We start from the raw sequence: 16,419 nt of genomic DNA, 5'->3' as shown, positions 1-16,419 counted from the left end.
ACAGATTTATTGTATGGTTAAAATAGATGATATCATTTTCAGCAGACCAGTAGAGTTACCATGCTACCAAAAGACACACAGGAAACTTCAATGCATATTGCTAAGAGGAAAAAGCCAGAGAATGGGCTGGGTGCAGGATTGCTGTCCACCTAAAGTATAAGGAGCATATTATAAGTCATACTGCGACGACAACAACAACAGCAGTAAGAAAGCCTGTCTGAAAGTCCATCTGTTGTCTTATTTCAACTATAAGGCCTTCTGAAAAAGGCAGACTCACAGAAATATTTGAAAGAGTAATAGATGCCAAGGGTTGGGATACGGAAGAGAAGGGGTGGGATGAGAGGGAATGATGGAGAACCACAATTGCTCAGAGCAATGAGACTATTCTGACTGGTAGTATGACCCCGATGGGTACATGACATCATATCTTTGGCAAAGCCCAAAGAACTTTGTGTACAATACAAAGTGTGAAATTCTATGCACTGTGGCTGATAATAAAATAGATGGGTATTAATTCATCTATGATAACAAATGATTCATCTGTGATCATAAATGTACCACACTATTGCAAAATGTTAATAACAGTATTAGTGAGAGCTGCTGTAACAAAGGACCACAAGCTTACTTAAAACAACAGACACATTATCTCATAGATGAGAGACTAGAAGTCTGACATCAGGGTAGCACCATCCCTGAGGTGAGGAGAGTCCAGTTCAATGCAGAGTCTAGTGTGTGCAAGGCTGAAGGAGGGAGAATATATAAAAACTCTGTATTCAATTTTTTTCAACTTAAACTACATTTTAAAATTTTTTGTTTGGGGGCCACCACTGGCATTACTCAGTGGTTACTCCTGGCGCTGCACTCAGTAATTACTCCTGGAAGGTCAGAGGGAACATATGAGATGCCAAGGATCAAACCTCAATTGGCCATGTGTAAGGCAAACATCTTACCCACTGTACTATCTCTCCAGCCCCTTAAATTGAAACTACTTTTATGCCTCTGGAATTCTAGAGTATTACAAATGCTAAATTCGCTAAAGATAAGTAAATTAAACTACTCTAGGTAACAAAGACGATTAACATAAACCAAACAGTTTTATTTTTAAATATGACCTAGCACATAGTATATATTCAATAACAATTTGTCATTTTGGGGAGCTGAGTTAATTTGCCAGAGCCTGGCAAGCTACCCATGGCATATTCGATATGCCAAAAACAGTAACAATAATGGGTCTCATTCCTTCACCCTAGGCTGCTAAAATCTTAGGGCTGGGACAAATGGAGACATTACTGGTGCCCACTCAAGTAAATCAATGAATAATGGGATGACAGTGATACAGTGAGTTAAACTTTCAGTGCCCTTGACACAATAGACCTTATCCTTGATGCATTCTAAGACTAATCCTGAAGTTACTCCAATTCACTATTCAGTCTATCACAGTGTGATGTTGGGAGGGTTAAGCTTTCTCCCTCTAACAAATGCAGTACTGGATTAGATAGCTTCCTAGTCCCATCTTCCTCCTAATTGTACTTTTCCCAAACATGTGTGCTTGTTTGCTCTTGTACACACACCTAGGATGACTTCTTACCCTCCACTAAGTCAGAACTATTCTGCTGTTGATTTTACATACTGAAAGAAGGGCAGTGTGTAAAGTGAATTTAAGTCTGTAATACTGACTTAGTATGTAATTATAGCTGCATAGGTGAAACCTGAAAGTCTGCTATTTGAGAATCCCTATTGAAAAGACAGTTATAGCAGTAGGTAATGATTCGTTGGTCTTTGTAAAGGCCTTTTCCTTATAAGTAGGAGCACATCAGAGTTCTTTCATGACTTTCATAACATTTTAAAATCGTATCTCAGCATTGTTATCTCCTTGAGCCTGTGTTTCTTTTAAACTACTGTGTACGTGTGTGCTACTCATAGCTCTGCAGTTTCTCTGCCTTGACGTGCGGTTGCTTCATTGATTGAGAGTTTCTTTCCTCAAACCAATGCTGCTCGAAGGAATTCAGCATTGATGGTGGGGAGGAGAAGAAATGAGAGATGAGTAGCCAGGGACATGGAAGCTGCCACTTCCAAAAAAGGGAGTGAGAACGTACAGTTCTATGTAGATCTGGATCCTCTTCCTTGGGGACAGTGTCAGAGACGCTCAGGAAAGCCCTGTGATACCAGGATGTGAGCGTTAAGGAAAACCTCTGACCCCATCACTGATTTGAGACCAGTGGAGAGTCATTTTCACAAGCATACCTGTGCATGCATGCATGCGTAAGCACGCACACACACACACACACACACACAAGCACACAGATATGCTCTCTCTTCTCTATCATGTCCACATGTCTACAAAGACACATCAACGTAGATGCATCAGATAGTAGCTTATTATATATGTCTCTTGCTCACTTTCTCCTTTTTGAATCTCTACCTCTCTTCCTCTCTATCTCTCTGTCTCTATCTCTGTCTCACTTGCCCTCCTTCTTCCTTCTCCCCCCCAACCCCCAATTTATGATGGCCCAGCTGAGCTATCAAATCACAATGGCATAGAGGACATTTAAATGCTTATTCAATCCAGTTCCCATACATCCTTGGTAGTATTCACATGCATGAAGTTGTGGATAGATAGGTTTTACTATGGTTGAGAAAAGGGGCAGGAAGAGGGGGGTGGTGGTGAGTTGGGGGATGGGGGGCGACGGGAAGGATCCAAGTAACTAATACAAGATGCAGAGCAGGAGGAGAGGATGGATGGTCAGTTGGAGAGAAAGAATGTGCGTGGGTAGGGAGCCAGTGAGGAGACCCAGCACCAGTGACCACATGCTGTTAGTTTCATTTTTCCCCCAGGACTCTGCCAACCATGTGCATCTTCCTGGTGCTTGGGGATATTTATTTCACTGCTCATTAACACCTCCACCAGTGGTAGAGGCTGAGAAACTTGAACTGCTAATAGGCAGCCAGCATGATCACTTAGTTTGCAGGAGGTAGGAGAGCCTGAGGCTTAGAGGAAGCTACTTGGATAAATTAAGGAGAGTAAAATCCTGGCTATGGACACAGTGGTTTCTCCTACTTCTGTTTGCTGTTGCTATAGTTATGCTGCAAGTTGACACTCAACAAAAGACTTTACTGAAGAAAGAAAAGAACAGTTTGCTCTTCACCCAGCATTTCAGTCACTTGGGCTTGGGTCTGGGTCCCCCTTGGAAGAGGCTTGTGCCCCCACACAGGGCACTGTCCTCAGAAAAGGGGCCCACCCTGGGGAGAAGACCAGGCAGTTTGTCAGGAGAACTACAAATCTTTTATCTTCTTTCCTTCCTTCCTTCCTTCCTTCCTTCCTTCCTTCCTTCCTTCCTCCCTCCCTCCCTCCCTCCCTTCCTCCCTCCCTTTCTTCCTCTCTACCTTTCTTCCTCTCTCCCTTCTTCCCTCCCTCCCTCCTTCCCTCCCTTCCTCCCTCCTTCCCTCCCTTCCTCCCTCCTTCCCTCCTTTCCTTCCTTCTTTCGTTCCTTCCTTCCTCCCTCCCTTCCTTCCCTTTCTTTCCTTCTTTTTCTTTCTTTACTTCTTCCTTCCTATTTTCCTTTCTTTCCTTTCTTTCTCTTTCATTTGATCTTTCTCTCTCCCTTTTCCTCATCCAAAATAAGGAACATGACTCTTTCCTTTATAACCCACAGAATCTTAAAAGAACTCTTGGCAATAACAAATAAACACCAAAAAATGAATTTCTAAATTACTTATAAGCAGTATAAATAATTATCTAGGGGATTGTTGGGGGAGGTGTGAAATTGGTAGTTTTATTTGCATTGCCTGAAATTTTACTTTTGTTTGTGGTAGATTTTTTTAAAGGGAAAAAATTTTTAAAAATTTTAATCATCAATCTCTTTAAGAAAAGTTTCTGAACTTGACTTCAATACTGAAGTGTGGCCTTTAATTTCCCATGCCAAGATGTCATGAGGGTTTTACCCAGGTCCCCACTTTCTTTTTCTTTTTTTGTGCATTATTAATTTTATTGCATTTTAAAAAAAAATTTATTGGTGAAACACCATGAGGTACAGTTGTAGACTTACAAATTTTTGTGATTGGGTTTCAGTTATACAATGATCAAGTACCCATCCCTCCACCAGTGCCCATTCTCTACCACCACTGATCCCAGTATCCCTCCCACCCACCATCTCCTCATCCCACCCTGACTGTGGCAGGGCACTCACCACTGTTCTCTCTCTCCTTTTGGGTGCTGTGGTTTGCAAAAGAGGCATTGAGTGGCAATCATGTTTGGTCTATAGTCTACTTTCAGCATGCATCTCCCATCCTGGGAGGATCCTCCCAACACCCTTTATTTGGTGCTCCCTTCTCTGAGTTCCCTTTTCCCCTAGCATGTGCAGCTGGCCTCCAAGCCATGGAGTGAACCTCCTGGTACATATCTCAGCTATTCTTAGGTGTTAGTCTCCTAGTTTGTTACTTTATGTTCCCCAGATGAATGCAATCTTTCTATGTCTGTCCCTCTCTTTCTGACTCATTTCGCTTAGCATGCCCACTTTCTTCCACGGGACAAATAACTCGTCTCTTGTGCAGAGCAAAGAAGAAAATAATTTTTGTGATCTAAGCACAGCCGAGTCTAGGATTCCAGAGGAAGCCGGGCCTCTGGCTCCGCACAGGAAACAATCTTCAAGCAGGCCTTAAATGCCAGATTCCAGGCCGAGTTTAACTAACCACTGACAGCTCTGTAAACAAAGCAAGGACAAAAAGAGCCCGCTTCCCCCTTTCTGCTAGTCATTTTGGGTTTGGGGGCTGCAGGGGAATTCTGGAATATCTGACTCCATGGCGCAGACTCTCGGGACAGGCGGATTGCTCAGTTGAAAAGCTGGAAAGGGAAGAGCTCACTGGGATTCAAACCCTCCCCGAGGAGGTAGGAAAGAGGAAAACCGGTGGGGCACAGGTAGAGAAAGCGGGGACTCAACCATCTAAAATCAGCTCGTTCCTAAGAACCGTGCTTCTTAAGATGCTGCTGTTTTGTTTATCCATGGTGTGACCGGATGACAGTCCTAATCATTCTGATATTACAAGTCTTTCGAATATGCAGATCTTGCAGGTGTTGTTTTAGGTCTCTTTCTCACTTTGATTTTTCTCTTAACTCTACCGCTTCTTGATTTTCCTCTGGTTTTCTTTTCCTCTCTCTCTTTGTTCACCGTCTACGAGTTGGGTCAGTCTGTGGTCCAGCAAGATACAAATAACAACAAAATCATCATCAATGATTCCACCAACATTTTAAGGCTTCCAGAACCTCCCTGTTTCCTGCTTTTTTTCTTTCTTTCAGTTTTCTTCTCTTTACTTTCTTTAAGTGGAAATTCTCAGCGCTTGTCTCTGGGAGTTTTATGAATGAGACTGACATGAACACAGAAAAGACTCAACTCCTGTTAGACAATAATCCCTGGCAAGTTCATCAGCGTCTGGGATGTTTTTCTTGAGAGTAAAGAGAAGGAAAGAAGTGAACAATGAGGGGAAGGGCGATAAAGCCATTCGTGGAAGATAATACTCCGACTCCTCTGAGATATTGATTCCACCTCCTTCCCTTTAGATCCAGACATTATCTGGTCTCCCTAAACCGGAATCCACACCATGGATGATTTTGAACGACGCAGGGAACTCAGAAGGCAAAAGCGAGAAGAAATGCGCCTGGAAGCTGAAAGGTAAGGATCTTGGTTCTTACCTATATGGGTCTCAGGCCTCAGACAGAGATTATAGTCTAAAGTGCCAAATACCTTGTGTACCAAAGAGTTTGTTTGCAAAAGCAACTCACAAAATATTTTTCTGGGAGGGCTCTAAATTCTATATCAAAAAAAAAGAAAAGAAAAGAAAAAGAACCTTAACATTAGGGAAAAAAAGAGATAATGGTTAAGTATCAAATAGTTATATTTCATTAGCTCCTTGCATATTGAAAATTTGACCTGGCAAAGACAAGATGTAGAGGAAGGTTTAAAAAACACTTGTCTGGGGCTGGAGCAATAGCACAGCGGGAAGGGCGTTTGCCTTGCATGTGGCCGACCTGGGTTTGATTCCCAGCATCCCATATGGTCCCCTGCGCACCGCCAGGAGTAATTCCTGAGTGCAGAGCCAAGAGTAACCCCTGAGCATCGCCAGGTGTGATCCAAAACAAAAAACAACAACAACAAAATAAAAAACACTTGTCTAGTGAAATGACGAAAAAAAAGGGGCAAAGATTGAAACTATTTAGGAAATGGGAGTTTTCAGTCTGAAAAAGTAAAGGCATTGAGTCTTGCTATTTATTCAGCCACTGTTTAGCTGATTGAATTGGGCTTACTTCTTTTTCTTTTCATAATCTTATTTATTTACATATATTTTTCTTCTTAGATTTATTTATTGAATCACTGTGGGAAAAGTTACAAAGCTTTCTAAGTCTCTGTCATACAATGATCAAATAAATCTTGTGACAAATTTTTCTTCCTATTCAAAATGCATCCAGGTCCAGATACCTACATGTTAACTAGGTTAATTGCTGGGGCCATTCTGAGTCCAGGTGGAAGCTATATTATTATTCGATTCTCTGTTGATGCAGCAAAGAAAGCAAAGGCATAAAAAAAAGCATGGGACATACATGCAGTTTTTAAAATGTTAAGACCTTAGAGTAAAGGACAGTGGTGTTTAATGAGATACTCTATTGCAAAAGTAGAGTAGGCATTCACAGAAAGGAAAATATTGAATCAAGATCTTAAAATCAAAATAATTCCACTGCACAAATAAAAATTTTTCAAAAGCCATTAAGGTGATCTCCAGCAATTCTAGACTGGAAAGAAGGAAATTTATACCCATAACAAAATTTAGTTAAATTTTATTTATTTATTTATTTTATGTAGGAGTACTGCTATTTATTCAGCCACTGTTTAGCTGATTGAATTGGACATGAACTCCACCTTACTTTTTTTCTTTTCATAATTTTATTTATTTATATATATTTTTTCTTCTTATATTTATTTATTGAATCACTGTGGGAAAAGTTACAAAGCTTTCAGGTTTAAGTCTCGGTCATACAATGATCAAACACCTTTCCCTCACCAGTACTCATTTTTCACCACCAAGAACCCCCTCCCACCCCTCCCAATGCCTGTGAGGCAGATGATTTCTACTTAACTTTTCTCTACATTGATTACATTCATTATTTCAACAAAAGATGCACCATTATTGTTTAGAATTTCCCCCTCAACAATCAGAATTGCTGAAAAGGCATTGTGAAATACTTTGTTTTCTATAGTTGGTTATGAGAATCATATAATGTCATATAATGATTTTGGATTTTTGCAAAGAACCATATAATTACGAGATTGGTTTCTGTGCATCTGGTGTTATGGCTGTGCCGGAGAGCCGCTTGTGGGGGGCAACTCGTGACCTCCGTAGGGCGTGAAGGACGTGCTGGTACCGCCCCCTTCCATTGAGACTGCAGTTGCCCTGTCACCGCCGGCTCATACCTGGCTTTCTATAAGCTCTGAGATGGCAGCCACCTTGCTGCTGGGGGAAAATTTAGTTAAATTTTAAATACAAGTAACTAAAAACATTTTAGTTACTTGTATGGTAAAGGAAACAGTGAAGTTATTGCCTTTGTTGATGTTGGCGAGAGTCAGCTGCCTTTTGTGTTCTATCCATATAGACACCCAAGACACTGAGTTGTTTCTCAGATCTCAGCTCTGCCACTTGTGGTGGCGTCTGTGACCACGAACCCTGACTTTTCCCTAAGCTCCAGTTACCTGATTTGTAAACTACAGCTATTGTCTACAGAGTCTATGTGATTATTGTAAAGGTTATTGAACTTCATAAATGGTCTGACCTATCCTCCGGCAAATAGTAGGATTTTCACACGTAGTAGCCATTATTGTATTTATTTTTATCATCATCTCATCATCACCATCATTTGAAAAAAATTATTATCATTAGCTGAGGAGGTAGGGAACCACGCAGCAATATAAATCACAACTGAACAAGAATGCTCAGAGAAGGGAAGACATAGATCTTCCGGTAATAAAACTTGTCAGGAAAGGCCTTGGCAGCAGTAAGCCACGAAGGAAGTAGTCATGACGATGGGGAGTGAAAGAAAAGGGACTGACACCAATCAAAGGTCAAAGGTGAAAACAGAGTTCTGGTGCAAGAAACACATCGGGGCCTCAGGAAACAACAATTTGACGTCTTAAACGTTTTTGCTCTCACAACAAAAGGCAATAGATGTTTTATTAGGAGAACTAAGTGTGATGGACACACACCGGAGAAGATTGTAGCACTGTAGCACTGTCCTCCCGTTGTTCATCAATTTGCTCCAGCGGGCACCAGTAATGTCTCCATTGTGAGACTTGTTGTTACTGTTTTTGGCATATTGAATACACCACGGGGAGCTTACCAGGCTTTACCGTGCGGGCGATCTCAGTAGCTTGCCAGGCTCTCCGAGAGGGGCGGAGGAATTTAACCAGGTCGCCGGGTCGGCCGCATGCAAGGCAAATGCCCTACCCACTGTGCTATCGTTCCAGGCCACTACTACATACTAGACATGAGTAAATTTATCTGTGTCCTCTTTCAATTGGAATGAGAAGGATCTTTGCAATCACAGCCTCAAACTCTTGCCCTGAGGACCAGGACCAGGAGCCAGTCAAGGCAAGCAGATGCCCTAGGAAGTGTAGCAATGTTGGGAGCTCAGGGCCTGTGATCTCTGACTCTCCACGCCTAACCTTTTCTTCTGCCCTGCCAAAGTCTCCCCGATCATCCTTTCCACTGCATCCTCAGGATCAAAACCATACATTCTATTCTCCTGGTGCCACTGGAAATGTGCTGAATGGCACACATTGGATAAACCCAGGTCAGCCACGTGCAAGGCAAAACGCCCTACCCGCTGAGCCATCGCTCCATCCTGGAGTGAACTTAAATAAGGTTACTAATACTGGAGAAGTTAGTATTAAATACAGAATATTGAGGATCTGAACCAAGGAATCAAATATAAAAATGAAGATCAGATGGGAGAGTCTATAAATGGAGAATTAGCAAACCTTTCAAGGCAGAGAGAGAAATGCCAAAATAATTCCATGGAGTGTAAATCTGGGAATTTACAGAAATAATGTCTCTGTATTGTCTCAGATGAGGAGACTGAGAATGGTTTCATTCTTGGATGAACATAGGGAAAGTGTTTCAAGGAGAAACTTCATGTAAATAGAGAATTCCTCCAGGCATGTGGAAACATTTTTCCATCTTTGCTTCGAAAGGGAGAGAAAATTGCCAAGAGAAGTAAGATTGGGTGTACCCAATGTGGCAGTGGTATCATATAAAAGCTGAGGAAGGATGGCAATGATAGTGCCAAAAAAAGCAAGATTAGAGAGAGAAATCGTAAAGACATAATGAAAACCACCAAGGGAGGCAAAAATAGTCCAGGAGCTAGGGATAATCAGGGAGAGTGTAGAATCAAAGGCTTCGAAACAATATCCTGCTCCAGAAGACCCACTTCTTTCCATGATATGCAGGCTCTTCTAAAAGTCTACATAATTAACCAACAAATATTATTAAGGACCAGTTAAGTTTTAGCGTCTGTGCACAGGGAAAATATTAGATCACGGTCACGGTCCTCCCGTTGTTCATTGATTTGCTCGAGTGGGCCCAGTAACATCTCCATCATGAGACTTGTTGTTACTGTGTTTGGCATATCGAATACATCACGGGTAGCTTGCCAGGCTCTGCCGTGCGGGCGAGATACTCTCGGTAGCTTGCCGGGCTCTTCGAGAGGGGCAGAGGAATCGAACTCGGGTCAGCCATGTGACCGCTTATAAGGCAAACGCCCTACCGCTGTGCTATCGCTCCAGCCCAGGGAAAATATTGGTGAGATCTAAATAAGTGTGATTTCTACCTTAATTCCTTCATGATATGCTAGAAAAAAACAATGTTAAAAAAAAAACTCATTGTAGCAGGATCAGAAAACAGACCAGATCTTGTTTGGGCTCAAAAGCCTAAGAGAGTTAGGCCAGAGACTAACAAAAAATGGCGTGAAAATTGGGTATCAGTCTGACTCAGAATCTTCCATTGTTTTCTTTTCCATATGTATATAGAGCCAGGAAATAAATGGGAGAGGAGAGACCTGTATGGACTGTTCAAATTGCTGTGTATATCTCACACTGAATATTTTCCTTAAAACATTCCACATAGCTACTTGTTCCATTCCTTCAAGCTTTTTTGTTTTGTGTGTGTATGTGTTGTGTGTGTGTGTGTATTAAAGAATAAAGTCTTCTTGATTCTTAAAATAAATGCATTAGGTGAAATTTACTTAGGAACCTTTGATAAATAAAGACAAGTTTATCCTGATCCTATTTTATTTACATTTCTGTCAGTATCAATTTGGGGGAGGGGATGGACATTGTTTTTCATCTAATTCTTTCTCTTATTTGTTGTTTATTTTTCCCATATTTCTTTCTTTTTCATATTTCCTTTTCACCTTCTTTCTTCCTTTCTATTTTCTCTTTCTCCCCTCTCTTCCTTGTCTTTTCTTCCATTTCTTTCTTCCTTTCTTTTTTCTTTCATTCTCTTTTATTCTTTTTCTTTCTTACTTTCTTTTTTCTTTAATTTTTTTATTCTTTCTCTTTCATTCTTTCTCTTTCCTTCTTTCTTTCTTTCCTTCTTTCTTTTCTATTGAAGGAATGTTTGAGTACTTGTATTTCGTATTAAGCTTACCTTTTTATGTTTCAGAGTGAACATTCTGGTTCTGTTATTTGGGAATCTAGAAAGTTCATGTAAACCCTTTAAGAATTGTGTAAGACCCTTTAAAGGAACAGCAAAGGTCAGGCTTTATGATCCAGCCAACTTGATGGGAAAGTTCAGGGTGTGCACAGGAAACAGATGGCCAGAACTAGAAATTAAGGGTTCTCCACAATTGTGGTTTTTATGTGAAAATAAAAGACATACAAGACCCTCTTCCTTTAGCTTTTGACCTTGGCTTCCTCATCTGTGTGAGGAGGTGGTTTATCTCAAAGTAATTAGTGGTCATTTAACTTTCCTTTCTCTTTCTTTCTTCCTTCCTTCCTTTCTTTTTTTCTTTCTTTCTGTCTAATGCTTTCAGTCTGATTTTTTCCTCCTGGGTTTTTGGGACAACACTGGCAGTGCTCAGGGGCTACTGCTGGCTCTGTGCTCAGAGATCACTTCTGGCTATGCTCCAAGGACCACATGCAGTGCCGGGATCAGATCAGGGCCAGTCACATGCAAGATAAATGCCTTAACCCCTGCTGTATTTTTCCAAGCTTATCTAAAAGGAATAGCTGTGGGAGGGGGAGGAGCTTAACAGTGAAGGGTGTGGGCTCTAGTGTTGAGCAACTGTGCAGTCAAACCCTGGGTCTTCCCTTTTAAGCTACCCAAGCAGTGGGTCCCATCAGTGATGTCTTGACCAAACAGTGCTGGGTACTCTGTGGCCATACCCAGTGGTACTCAGGAATCTCCAGGACTGCAACCATCAGTGATAGTGAATCACACAGTGCCAGGAATTGAACCTTAGTGGGTGCTTGCCAGGCGTGCACCCTAACCACTGTACTATCTCCCATCTCTTGCTATGTTATCTTACAACTCATTCTATATTTCTAGTTTTCTATTTCCTCATTAGTAAAATGCAAGGCAAACAAATAACCACTTTGTAGGGGTCTCGTATGGAGATGAGGAGATAACACATGAAACCATGAACACTAATTATCTCGTGCACATTATTGTGCATTTACACTCTAATTCATGTGCACTAGATAATTGTAATTTATTGATTTTCTAACTATTGAACGTCACTCAATAATCATGGCAATTATTGCTATTATCTAATTTTTACTAATAAGGGTTAGGGTGGGCTGGAGCGATAGCACAATGGTAGGGTGTTTGCCTTGCTCGTGGCTGACCCGGATTCGATTCCTCCACCCCTCTCAGAGAACTCGGCAAGCTACCGAGAATATCTCGCCTACATGGAAAAACCTGGCAAGCTACCCCTGATGTATTCGATATGCCAAACACAGTAACAAGTCTCACAATGGTGATGTTACTGGGCCCGTTTGAGCAAATCGATGAACAACGAGAGGACAGTGACAGTGACAGCGACAGAGGGTTAGGGTTAGGAAGGGCTGGAGCGATAACACAGTGGGTAGGGCCTTTGCCTTGCATGTGGCTGACCCGGGTTCAATTTTTCCATCCCTCTCAGAGAGCCCGGCAAGCTACTAAGAGTATCCCGCCCGCACAGTAGAGCCTGACAAGCTAGCCGTAGCGTATTCAATATGCCAAAAACAGTAACAACAAGTCTCACAATTGAGACGTTACTGGTGCCCGCTCGAGCAAATCAATAAACAACTGGATGACAGTGCTACAGTGCTATCTAATTTGATTCTCTGGAACCCGTAAAGAATTGAAGATCTATTTCATACCTATGTAAATGAACACAAATTAAAAATACAAAGACTTTCTCAGAGGACACAAGATAAAGAGCAGAAATGTGTTAGTGACTGGAGGGGAACAAGATCTGAGGAAGGATTTTTATTTTCTCTCTCTTTTTTTTTTGGCTTTCTGGGTTACACCCAGCAATGCTCAGGGGTTCCTCCAGGCTCTGCACTCAGGAATTACTCCTGGCAGTGCTCGGAGGACCACAGGGCATGCTGGGGATCCAACCGGGGTCGGCCGCATGCAAGGTAAATGCCCCACCCACTGTACTATAGCTCTAGCCTCCAAGGAAGGATTGCTTGGTCACAGCTAGAATTAATATCAATTTGAGCTGATATAAATCTTCTACATTCCACCAAAATCCCTTTCAGTGTATCTTCTAAGAGACGTGCAGCGATTTATCCCCAGCAGACATTCCCTATGACATACTTTTCTTGAAGCTGGACTTTATGTTCCAAGCGACTCACTCATTTTCAGGATGTGAACTTGTTCCTTTCGTTCCCAACTTGTGCTGCTCACACCCACCATGAGTTCCGCCCTGATCAGAGAAAAGGCCCCTGCTGTAGAGTTGTGTTATCAGATTCAGGGGCTCGGAGAGACGCATAAATATAGGGAATAAAAACACTCTTGCTGATGTCATTGTTCATACATTTTTATGAGCCTCTGAAATAATCCTGATGATTAGATATTTGCAAGTAAATATTTTTACTACACTAGAAAAGCAAACAATTTTTTCAAATTCACTGAGTCTTAAGTAGCCCCCTCCCAGAATGGTATCGCTGGCATTCTTTTACATGATTTAATAATGTGCCCAATCAATGGTTATATGACACGTACACACTTTAAAAAAAAGAAAAATACACTTTTAGTCACAATGCTTAGCATTGTACCCACTGAAATTTGAAATCAAAGTCTTTCCAAGTATAATTTTTTTGTTACTCTGTAGTCAGAAACTTGTTTTACATTAGGATGTTAAATAAAACAATCCTTTGAAATTGTTTAAATGATCAGAGTAGCTAAACTTGCTTTTAAAAATATTTCCCCTTAGTTTTCTCCAAAAAATTGTTTACTTCAAAGAGAGAGAGGAAAAAATGTAGGATACTTTTCATCTAAGTTTTTACATTTAAGTTAAACATTTTCTCAAGAAATTTGAAGTGACTTAAAAATATTTTTGTAAGTTTTAGTTTATCTATTTGATATTGTTTATGATCAGGGATCTTTGATTATTCATTACATTCACTTACATGAACAATTTATATTTATATTTACATCTTCCTTGTCTTGTTCTCTCTCTCACTTATCCTAAATGGATATTATTTATTGTTCCCATAAATTTATAAATGGTCATGTTATAAACACTATGATGTGTTTACTATCATGGCATACTTAAATTTTCACTGCCCTAATTATTCCTCTGGTTATAAAATAATCCCCTTTTTTGTGACTAGTATAATATCTAGAGTCCAGGAACTACCATAGGAGATATCTACTGAAAAAATTTAAAAAATCTAGATTCTTAATAACTTAAATACTCATTTATAACTTACAGTGAAGGAAAATGTGACAGATCTGTGAGTTGATACAGTTTTAAATGTCAGTAATGTTTCCTTTACAGTATATGTCACATAATTTACCAATAATTTATCATAATGATTAATTTACTAACTTACCATAAATCATAATTTACCAATTAACCTGAGAAAGGCAGGATGATGTGGGAGCTAGAAATATGAATGAGGAAATCTCACAGACCAGGGTTCCAGTTTTGACTTTGACAGTTATGAGGTGAGTGACTCATGGCAAACCAGTTAAATATCTGGCTTCTCTCTCTTTATGTAAACCATGAGGATAATTTTTCTCTCACATGGTCATTGTGAAATAGCAGCATTATAAAGTTAACTCATGTGGAGAAAAAAATCACAGTGACTGGCAAGTAGTAGATACTCAACAAGCAGTAACACTGTAGCACTGTCCTCCCATTGTTCATCGATCTGGCACTAGAAACGTCTCATAACAAATTGTGAGATATCATTTTTGGCATATCGAATACACCACAGGGAACTTTCCAGGCTTTGCCATGTGGGCAAGATACTCTCGGTAGTTTGCCAGGCTCTCCGAGAGGAGCGGAGGAATCGAACCCAGCTCGGCCGCATGCAAGGCAAACACCCTACCCGCTGTGCTATCACTCCAGCCCAACTCAGTAAACAGTACATGTGATAATTAAACTCATTAGTGTTTTGATAGACATTTGTATGAAAAGATGTCATACCTGATTTAATTATTCCTCATATTTCAGTTCCAATGGTTTTCTTCATTCCTACTGGAAGAAATCCCTAAAATTTCTTTCCTATACTGTTCGCAACACTGCTAGTGTTTCTGTTGAGTCTAGGAAAGAATGAAAGCTGGGACCTCATCTAAGTCTACCCTTACTAACATGTTGCTATATGAGGGTTTTAAAATCATGTTTTGTACATTGGAAGAGTCACATCAATTACAATAAAAGATCAAACTATTCTTCCCCGGGGCTGGAGTGATAGCACAGCAGGTAGAGCATTTGCCTTGCACGTGTCCGACCCTGGTTCGATTCCCAGCATCCCATATGGTCCCCCAAGCACCACCAGGAGTAATTCCTGAGTGAAGAGCCAGGAGTAACCCCTGTGCATCGCCGGGTGTGACCCAAAAAGCAAAAAAAAAAAAACTATTCTTCCCCAAAAATTAATAAAATAAAATAAAATCATGTTTTGTATCCATGGGGTTAATTGTCTTATTAATTCATGATGTGTCCTGTATTTCATATGCCATGGGAAATATTATTCAAAATTTTACCTGGAGGGTTCAACTTAGCCAAGAATTCTCAAATGAAAAAAGTGCTAGCCAAAATATTCACCTGGTGTTAGAAGAAGAAACCATCACCATTTGGCATCAGTCAAATACCAGGCACGATGATGTACTTGATATACCTTATATCACATACTGTCAAAGCTATCTGAGAACCTTACTGTGATCTGTTTAAGCTGCTATAATAGGATGTCATAGATTGGGTGGCTTACAGATGACAAAAATCTATTTCTCACAGTTCAGGAGTTCGGGAAGTAAAAACTCAGTTGCCAACAGATCCAGTGTCTAATGAATCTCCTCCTTGCCATGCAGTGTCCCCAAAGGGGAGAATAATAGTGAGGTCTGTTGTAAACTAACCCCTTGTAAGAGACGCTCACCCACCTAACTTACTTGGTTAGATTTTCAGTTGATTAATTGGTGGTTGTGGGGATATAGATATTCAATCTACAGCTGACCTAGATGACTATTAAATGGTTGGGGAATCTCAAGCTGAAAAGTGAAACTAATATGTCAAACATCCTGTAATACGGCTGTTCACGCAAGTGCTCCTAACTCCAAATCTCAAAAACTTTCCACTGTAGCAAGTTGATCAATGGGATTTTTTATGTTTTAATTATCTTGGCTAAATGTCCATGCATTATTTCTAAGATGCCAAGATAGCTCTGGATGAGAAGGATGGCAGGGGCTTATTTCAGTCATATGGCAACAGACCAAATAAGGCTATTGGCATATCGAATATGCCACAGGGAGCTTGCCAGGCTTTGCCATGTGAGCAAGATACTCTCGGTAGCTTGCCGGGCTCTCCGAGAGGGGCGGAGGAATCAAACCCAGATCGGCCGCGTGCAGTGCAAACACCCTACCCGCTGTGCTATCACTCCAGCCCAACTCAACCAGCAGTAGATGTTCTTTATGCTCAGTCAGGTACATTGATCACATGTGTAGATACATTGTTTTTGTTTTTGTTTTGGGGTGGTCACACAATGCTATGCTCAGGGGTTACTCCTGGCTCTGTTCTCAGGAATCATTTCATTATTATTATGTAATGGGGCCCACCCAGTGGTGCTTGTGGCTATTTGTGGCTCTGTTCAAAAGTCACTCCTGGTAGTGCTTGGGAGACAGTATGCCGTGTTGTGGAATAAACCAAAATCAGCCACGTGTCAAGCAAGT

General features: G+C 40.8%; 1 protein-coding gene across 6 annotated transcripts in view; it reads left to right on the top strand.

Annotated features, from left to right (window-relative positions):
• The window catches only part of CALD1 (caldesmon 1), a 207,362-nt gene that overhangs the window by 95,968 nt on the left and 94,975 nt on the right, over positions 1-16,419 (top strand). For all 6 annotated transcript variants that reach the window (XM_056123921.1, XM_056123929.1, XM_056123924.1 and 3 more), the window contains exon 2: positions 5,555-5,666. In XM_056123921.1, coding sequence (XP_055979896.1) covers positions 5,596-5,666 — 71 coding nt within the window. In that variant the 5' untranslated portion in view covers positions 5,555-5,595. The remainder of the gene's footprint in view (positions 1-5,554; positions 5,667-16,419) is intronic.

The sequence above is a fragment of the Sorex fumeus genome, unplaced genomic scaffold (assembly GCF_029834395.1).
Source record: "Sorex fumeus unplaced genomic scaffold, SorFum_2.1 ptg000048l, whole genome shotgun sequence".
In the NCBI taxonomy this organism is placed as follows: domain Eukaryota; kingdom Metazoa; phylum Chordata; class Mammalia; order Eulipotyphla; family Soricidae; genus Sorex; species Sorex fumeus.
Note: the sequence above shows the minus strand (reverse complement) of the source record. Positions and strands in the feature narration are given on the sequence as shown.